This window comes from Oncorhynchus nerka, linkage group LG28 (assembly GCF_034236695.1).
Source record: "Oncorhynchus nerka isolate Pitt River linkage group LG28, Oner_Uvic_2.0, whole genome shotgun sequence".
Taxonomy (NCBI): Eukaryota; Metazoa; Chordata; class Actinopteri; order Salmoniformes; family Salmonidae; genus Oncorhynchus; species Oncorhynchus nerka.
This window is the reverse complement of record NC_088423.1, coordinates 77,565,174-77,573,985: the sequence shown is the minus strand read 5'-3', so window position 1 is coordinate 77,573,985 and position 8,812 is coordinate 77,565,174. Positions and strand designations below refer to the sequence as shown.

Below are 8,812 nucleotides of genomic sequence, written 5' to 3'. Positions count from 1 at the left end.
GCAGCTAATTATTAAATCAGGTGTGCTGGATTAGGGTTGGAGTGGAAACCTACAGGGCAGTAGCTCTCCAGGAACAGGGCTGGAGAGCCCTGATGTAGGCCTTGGGAATCCCTTGGTCAGTGTGTCTCCATGTTGTTTTATACATTGAAACGTTCACTATATTGAAAGGCTGTGGGCTCAATTCCATCAAACCTACATTGTGGTAGTCTGTAAACAAAGACACCAATCATTGCTGTGGTAGGTCCAATTGAATTTCAGCCCGCACCTGTCTCAGTGCGTTTGTCAACTGTGCACAGAAAAGGCTTGTAATGAAATATGTTGGGTTACAAATAGGTTTTGATCCAGCATGTGGTCCATGTGCATGTTTCTTCATGATACATAAAACATGGCCCAATATATATACTTAATATGATAGTAAAACAACTGTGTCAGGTCCTTACAGTTGTAGCAGATCACAATGTCCCAAATAATAACAATAATACTACTAATAATACATATGATAGAATTAGTATATTAACACAATGTATTCGTATTTGATCAATCATACATGTTTACCCCTAGTATTACTATTATTATTGAACAACCTGCAGGAGATATATTGCCAGTGCTTAGTTTCTTCCCATCCTACTGAAACCCGAGAGGAGAGAGAGTGCATTGCATCACTACCCACTCCTCGCAGCATTGGTCGCCATCCATCCCCTCTCCTCTTTCCAGTACCAAAACAGATGGTGGAAAAATCATCACATCTGCCGGGACGCACGACAACAATAGACAGCATCTAGCCCAAGATAACCGGGGCGTCCATCATGTTTGCTGTCCAGAGCTCCATGAGGGTGTGAGCGCCGTCGGGATTTTTGACACGGGGTACCATCACGGCAGCCGAGGATTCTTCTCGCGACTGTCTGGGCTCTCCATCGAGTGGGGAAGATGGCCGCCATGAAAATTTTAACCAGCAGTGGGCTGTTCTTAGCGTTCTGTGCGTTGGGGTTGCTAGCCATGGCAATCTGCACCGACTATTGGTATGAGACAGATGCGCGAAGACACCGAGAAAGGTGTAAAAACTACGCCAACAAGAGAAACGACCCGGGGTACATCTATATCTCAAATAGCAATCTCCCCCTCCAGATGCCCCCAAAGGGCATTGAAAGGAAAGGTAACAGTCCAAGTGCCGGAGCTCAGCCTCTTATTAGGGAAAAACGGCACTTTCTGGCCGCAGCGTCAGCTATGGAGTCCCACTGCAGTCGCCAGTTCAATTCAACCATCTCTGGGCTCTGGAGAAAGTGTCATCGAGATGGATTTGACCTGGAGACAGAGGATCTCATATATAAAGGTAAGGGTGCTACAGCTAATAGCCTACATCAGGCCCTGGTGTGATGTGGTACTGATGCTGCTCACTGAGTGTAAGCATGATGCTCAGATCCTCAGATCCAAACTCATATTTGGTCATATTGATACAATGGGCATGGGATTAACTGATGCTCCTAACTGCCACTCTAGGGCCGTTGCCATAATGATATTTTACAAGAGGGGCTTTTGTTCATCATTGTAAACTACAGTAGCAAATAAATAATCATTAAATCATCTAGATGGAAATGCCAGTCGTGTACGTGACGCCGAAGACGTGGCACTTGCGTATTTTTTACGCTGTGTGTACACCGCTGTCCATGGTGCTGAATTTATTTTCAGGCTTTGCGCCCAGTCCGTTCGCCTAGCAGCAGCACACAATGGCGGAGGAAGGGGTCTTCCCTTGTAAAAGCGAAACGATTTGTCCCAGGTGCTATTTGGACTGTTCGATTTTGCTGAGTGCATTTGGCATCTGTTACATTAAAATAGTAGATAATGACCAACGACTGAATTATTGATAAACATCCTGGTTCGTGGGAATTTTGACCTGCAGGAGAGAAAATCACAGTGCATGGAACTCTCGCAGAACGGCCTCGTCCGACACACGAGAGCAGGGCTTTCTTTCTGTGCAATGCCATGAGGCGTTCATGCCTGACTACTCTGAGATTCTGACGAGTGATGAGAGAACACCAGCATTAATGTTAGCATAAACACAGTACCTTCGTTCAAGGAAATTCAGGACACTGAATATTTTTGAGAATTCCCCACAAATTATAGCGTGTTTGTTTACCAGGATGTTTTCCTAGTGTATTCAATCAGATTCAAACTGTCCAGAGTAGGCCTAGAGGACATGTTCATGGGTTAGTTTCACCATATAAAAACGAGAGCTCAGTTCATTTTTCAAAACATTGAACATCTAATAGTTGAGTTGAGTTTATTTTTTTTTTTACAGGGACAGTGCATTCAATGGGACAGTGCACATTAATCAACGTTTCAGTAAAAGTGCCGGTTTTAGCCAGCCGGCTAATTTTCAACCGTAGTTGGGTTAGCTGACAACTTCACGAAAACTATGCTCGCGATTCAATGGGGCAGAAGTCTGTGTTGTTATTCTGGATGGCCAGCTAAGAACAATGACAAGCTGCCATGTGGTGTTTTGACTGATGTCATGTCTATGCCAATATGGCTCAAATTTTCTAGCTAGCCTTTCTGGGACTGGGGGCAGTATTGAGTAGTTTGGATGAATGAGGTCCCCAAAGTAAACTGCCTGTTACTCAGGCCCAGAAGCTAGGATATGCATATAATGGATAGACAACGCTCTAAAGTTTCCAAAACTGTTAAAATAATGTCTGTGAGTATAACAGAACTGATATGGCAGGTGAAAACCTGAGGAGAATCCATCCAGGAAGTGCCATTATTTTGAAATGGGTGTTTTTCCATTGAAAGCCTATCCACCATATAAAGGGATATGACTCAGATTTCATTCCCTATGGCTTCCACTAGATGTGAACAGTATTTAAACATTGTTTCATGCTTTTATTCTGAAAAATGAAGGAGAATGACCACTTTGAATGAGTGGGCAGTGGAAAGTCCCAGAGCTGTTTGGTGCACCTTTATATTGACAACGCTATTGTCCGGTGTAAATATGATTGATTATTAAAAATAAAAAAAACCTGAGGATTGATTATAAACATTGTTTGACATGTTTCTACAAACTTTACTAGTACTATTTGGATTTTTCGTCTGCCTGTTGTGACCGCCTTTGAGCCAATGGATTACTGAACAAACCGCGCCAACAAATGGAGGTTTTTGGACATAAAGAGGGACTTTATCGAACAAAACAAACATTTATTGTGTAACATGGAGTCTTTTGAGTGCAACCATTTGAAGATCATCAAAGGTAATTGATTAATTTTATCACTATTTCTGACTTTTGTGACTCTTCTACTTGGCTGGAAAATGTGTATGGTTTTGTGTGCTGGGCGCTGTCCTCAGATAATCGCATGGTTTGCTTTCGCCGTAAAGCCTTTTTTAAATCTGAAACAGTGGCTGGATTAACAAGAAGTTTAGCTTTATTTTGATGTATTACACTTGTGATTTTATGAAGGTTAAATATTTATAATACTGTAATTTGAATTTCGCGCTCTGCAATTTCACCGGATGTTGTCGAGTTGTTCCGCTAGCGGCACGCCTTTACCAAACAGGCTAGCTAACCAACAATTGTAACGTTGTATTTGAGAAACAACAAGTACGTGCTCATTGTGCAAATGTATTTGTTTTCAATAAACATTGGAGAGGAAATATAGTTTACGTGTTGTCAACAATCTAAGCCAACCCTGTCTGCTTTGCCCCATAGCTGCGCATGCATTTTGTTAAACAACCATCCCATCTATAGTAAAATCATAGTGTAAAAGCAGGTGAGCTGGCTCTCCTTTTTTTGCCTGTTTTGTGGTGGAAAACTGAGCGGGTCGAGCATATCACGTCAACCCTAGAAATGTTTTAACAATGTCATTTCTTTGGGTGTAGCTTGCATTTAATTGCCATTCTCTGTTTCGCACAACACTCTTCCATTCCCCATGTCATACGTGGATGTATGGCTGACTTCAAGCCTGTTATGGTCAACCCTGTTACTTTATTTGGCACTTATTAGGCACTTAATACAGTCTTCTTTTTTTTTTTACTTGAGATTTTTATTTTATTAAGTTGAACATGTGGTCTTAATGACAGAATGTTACAATTAGGTGAAAGCAAATAAATATATAATCCTGAAGTTACACATCTCAAAAGGCACCGAATTGGTGGAACGACCCTCATGCTGAGGTAAACGGTAACTGTTGTCAGAATTGTGGGAAAGTGAGCTGATTTCTTTGATAGAATAAGGTAATCTGTAGCATATCATAAATTGACAACAATATCCACTACACCCTCAGGTTGAATTGCATTGAGACACATAGGCCCACTGGACAACATGATTTGCTCTCTAGTTGCTCCCTTGTTTATCAGAATGATGAGTTGGTCTGCATCTGCAGACACCTCACAACTCAAACCTTAAAGTGTCTCTAAAGTGAAGTTAGTAGGTCTGTATACCACCATCACAGTAATACTGATATAAGTAACCTGGTGGGACCAGGGGGTAGCCACTAGCCAGATATGTTTGTGATTCAGTGCTACATCTATGGCATGAAAACAAATGACAGATGAGTTGGCTTAAGCACAAACAGATCTGGCTACCACCACACTTTGAGACCACAACACATTGAAAGTGATTCATTTGGCCAATACTATAGATTCTCCTCAGTAACTGGGACATGGAACCCAATCCAGAAATGTATATTTCTTCTCTCAGGCTGCTATAGTTCCATATCAGGGCGTGAACTGTTGGCTCCATGTTTGAGCCTGCATACAGTACTTTTGACTTCCTTTACTTCACATAGCTGAATGTTTGCAGCTGAAGTCCAGGTGTTCTAAGAGTGGAGCTTCACACTGTGACTTTTGACAACTCTATCACATTTGGTGCGTCAATACGGCAGGGTAGCCTAGTGGTTAGAGTGTTGGACTAGTAACCGAAAGGTTGCAAGTTCAAATCCCCGAGCTGACAAGGTACAAATCTGTCGTTCTGCCCCTGAACAGGCAGTTAACCCACTGTTCCTAGGCCGTCATTGAAAATAAGAATTTGTTCTTAACTGACTTGCCTAGTAAAATGAAAAATAAAAAATAAAAAAAATACATTTGATTACTTGTTTTTGCTGCCTTTGACCTAAAATGTATCAAATAATATTAGCGAGTAGGTAGTCAGATCTGCTGCTGAGCAAGTGCTAAGTAAATTGATCTCCATCCATAGCTCTTGGTCTTGAGACTCACACAATGTTAGATTTGGCAGAAGTAGTCATGGGACATAAATGTCTCACCGCTCATCTGGATATATTGTGCTTCCCCACCGAACATGAGAACAATGAATTATGTATTTCTGTACTCTGAACTGAGTGAACTCAATGCTAATCCTTGTCAAACCCTTTTTTGAACATTCACACTAGTTCATGTTTTCCTTTTTGATTCTTCTTCTTGTTTATGCCAGAACCATATAGCCTTTTCCATTCATGGTGACTGACTAGGCTTTATGGCAGGGGTCTTCTTCCACACTTACAAAACCATGTCATGAACATATTCCAACATAAATCTCCCTTCTCCCTGATCAAACAAGTAACTGATTACAGTACACAGCATCCAGGAATATGTGAAGATATTTGCAATCATTTGAGCATAGGTGGTCTATCTCATCGGAGTGATATGATGAAACAGTAATGCAAGACTCGTCTCTTCCTGTTGTTATAATTGGTCTGGATACCCACCTCGCACGGAGAGATAATTAGAGGCTGATCTACATGAATGATGCCGGATGCTGTTTCTGCTCTGAATCACAACTAGCTGTCTCTCACTTTGAGAGGCACACAGAGGATATTGCACGATGACATCATTCACAGTGACACAAAGGACTCAATTTTTCTCTTTTAGAACTACTGTAGTGTCTACATGCTTAACTGAGTCACCATATTCAGTGTGGTTGAGTTTATTGTCTACAAAGCAGCCTGTTTTATCAAGGTCTTATCAAGACTGTGTTTCTATTATAATCATCAACTCTTTTCTTCAGGATTGATTCAGCGGTGCATCCCAGTCAAGTATCACTACTCTTCCTCCATCCTTCCGCGAAATTTACCCATCAACATCACCAAGACCATCCGTCAGGATGAGTGGCATGCACTCCGTAAGTCTGAGCCTGTCTGTCTGACTGTCTGTCTGTCTATCTAATGGATGTCTTACTGGCTGTACAGTATGTCTGGACTCTCCGTGTTCAATCATTTTCTCTCTCTCTGTCTATCTCTCTAGTTCTCTTTCTCTCTAACTGTTATCTCAGGATCAAATACATTTAAAGTGGCGGCCATTGAGAGCAATTTCATCTTCTTGTTATCGCTGTTCACCCCTCCCTGTCGCCCTCTCTAGTTCTGATATCCTTCAAAAAGATAAGGAAGATTACATGGTTCTATGAAGGAAGTGACAGGGATTTGTAAGGGTGTATGGCTCTATTTGTGTCAGGAATATTCTATGTATCATATGCCGTGAATATGATTGTGCAGACATTGCATTTCTGTGCTGTGCATGCTGTAGATCCCACTGGGCCTCCTGCTCTGATCTCCACTGTTCTTTGTCCACTAAAATGACGGAGGTGTGTGTCTGTTGGTGCAGATCTACGCAGGATGACGGCTGGCTTTGTGGGCATGGCCGTGTCCATCATCCTGTTTGGCTGGATTATCGGAGTGCTGGGCTGCTGTCAGCAGCATGACCTCATGCAGTATGTAGCTGGACTACTCTTTCTCATGGGAGGTAAGTGCTGTCTCCTCTCTGTTTTGTGTGTGTGTGTGTGTGTGTGTGTGTGTGTGTGTGTGTGTGTGTGTGTGTGTGTGTGTGTGTGTGTGTGTGTATGTGTGTGTGTGTCTGTGTGTCTGTGTGTCTCTGTGTCTGTGTCTGTGTGTGTGTGTGTGTGTGTGTGTGTGTGTGTGTGTGTGTGTGTGTGTGTGTGTGTGTGTGTGTGTGTGTGTGTGTGTGTGTGTGTGTGTGTGCGCATGTGTGTCTTTGTTTGATGCATTGTGTAGACTACAGTAGTTGTCTACACAATATATGCACTTGTGTGTGAGAGAGAGATATATGTGTGAACACATATAGGTTTATATAATAAGATGTACAATAAATCATGACATCTCTGTAAATGGAGTGTGAAGATGTTACCATTTATTGTCTGGCTTACCCACTAGGCCTACCAACATAGGAATGACATAATACTGTATATAGTTCATTGAAGTTGCTGTGAATCTCGTACATTTCCGTTTGTCTCCTTGTCCTCCCTCAGGAACGTGTTGTATCATCTCCCTGTGTACGTGTGTGGCGGGCATCAACTTTGAGCTGTCGCGTTACCCACGCTACATGTATGGCCTCCCAGAGGATATTAGCCATGGCTACGGCTGGTCCATGTTCTGTGCCTGGGGAGGCTTAGGCCTCACTCTGCTGGCTGGTTTCCTGTGCACCCTGGCCCCATCCCTAAGCACCCCCTCCCGTACAACCGTCCACAAGCCCAGACAGGAGAACGGAACCGTGTGATGGGACTGTGTGACTGGCCCACAAAGCGCACAAATAAGCAACACCCATCCAACTTCGTCCAACGTTTTTGTCCAACCACCATCTCACCTCATCACCTTCCCTGTCCATACCACCTCTGTCATCCATCTGAATCATGAGTGTACCAGAGAAATTGTACATGGGAGAACAGAGCAAAGACATACCAAACTGTACTATTTACTGTACATCTAAGACACACAGACATGGCAAGACTACTAACTCTATGGCAGCCTAGAGGAATTGTCTTAAAATGGTGCTCTCTTTTAACACACACAACACAGAACACAGTCCAAAAGCGTAGAAAGAAACAACAAGCATCTCTAAATGGAACAATCCAACAAACAAGAAAACGTGGCAGAGCATCCTGTCATCATTCCTCTTTTAGTCGGTTGGTCTGTACTGTGTTTGTTATTGTTCGCAACAAAATATTATGCTGGCATAAACTGTCCGTTGTTTTGAATCAGCTGATTGATGTCAAGCATTATCCCTAGGAAGGACTTTACAAGCCTAAAACCTGCTTCTTGCAGCAGAGGACCAAGAGCACAACATGGAAATGGCAGGGGTGGAACAGCAAGATAAAATACAGCGCTTTTGAAGAGCAAATCTTTCAGCGCTTCTATGATTCAGTATGTACAAATGCATCTCTATGTAGATTCAGGTCATTGTTTGTATAAAGTAACTCTTGAATAAGATTTTTTTCCTGTTTGTTTCGAGGTAACAATGGCAATTTGGGTCTTCAGTGGTGTTGTTTGCTGGAATAAATTGTATGCTTCATGATTAGAAGAATAAGAGTGATTGCAAGGCACATTAAGTACTGTTTGAGAGTAGCAGAGGCAGTTAAAGGTCCAGTGCAGTCAAACATGTGATTTGTCTGTGTTTTCCACACTATGAGGTTGGAATAATACTGTGAAATGCTGATAATGCCATTTTAGCGTAAGAGCTGTTTGATCAGTTGTCCCCTCCCCACTCAGACCATTCCCAGACAGTCCTAGCAACATTCTTGCTTGAGAAATTGCTCTTTGCTAAGAAGCTATTTTAATTGAAAACAATCACAGTGAGCTACTTAATTATAACCCAGAAATGATTTGATATTGAGATAAAAACATCTGCATTGGACCTTTAAGGATCAGTAAATATTGTATGTTGAAGGACGGGGTTCAATGAATAAAAATGTAACCTTCTGGTAACACATTCAAACTTAGAAACAATGACAGACGGTAATTTACAGTTATAAGTGACAATACCTGCCGCCTTGGATTTGGCAGGAATTGAACTGCAGACACCAGTGTTGGACTTGCATTTA

The 8,812-nt window shown here is 42.1% G+C and overlaps 1 protein-coding gene across 1 annotated transcript; it reads left to right on the top strand.

The window, feature by feature from the left end:
• Positions 1 to 689: 689 nt before the first annotated feature.
• Positions 690 to 8,727, top strand: LOC115113700 (transmembrane protein 178B-like). The gene is made up of 4 exons (XM_029641638.2): positions 690 to 1,330; positions 5,990 to 6,103; positions 6,583 to 6,720; positions 7,244 to 8,727. The coding sequence occupies exons 1-4, from the start codon at positions 928 to 930 to the stop codon at positions 7,489 to 7,491; spliced, it is 903 nt and encodes a 300-aa protein (XP_029497498.1). The 5' UTR covers positions 690 to 927; the 3' UTR covers positions 7,492 to 8,727.
• The last annotated feature ends 85 nt before the right edge of the window (positions 8,728 to 8,812 follow it).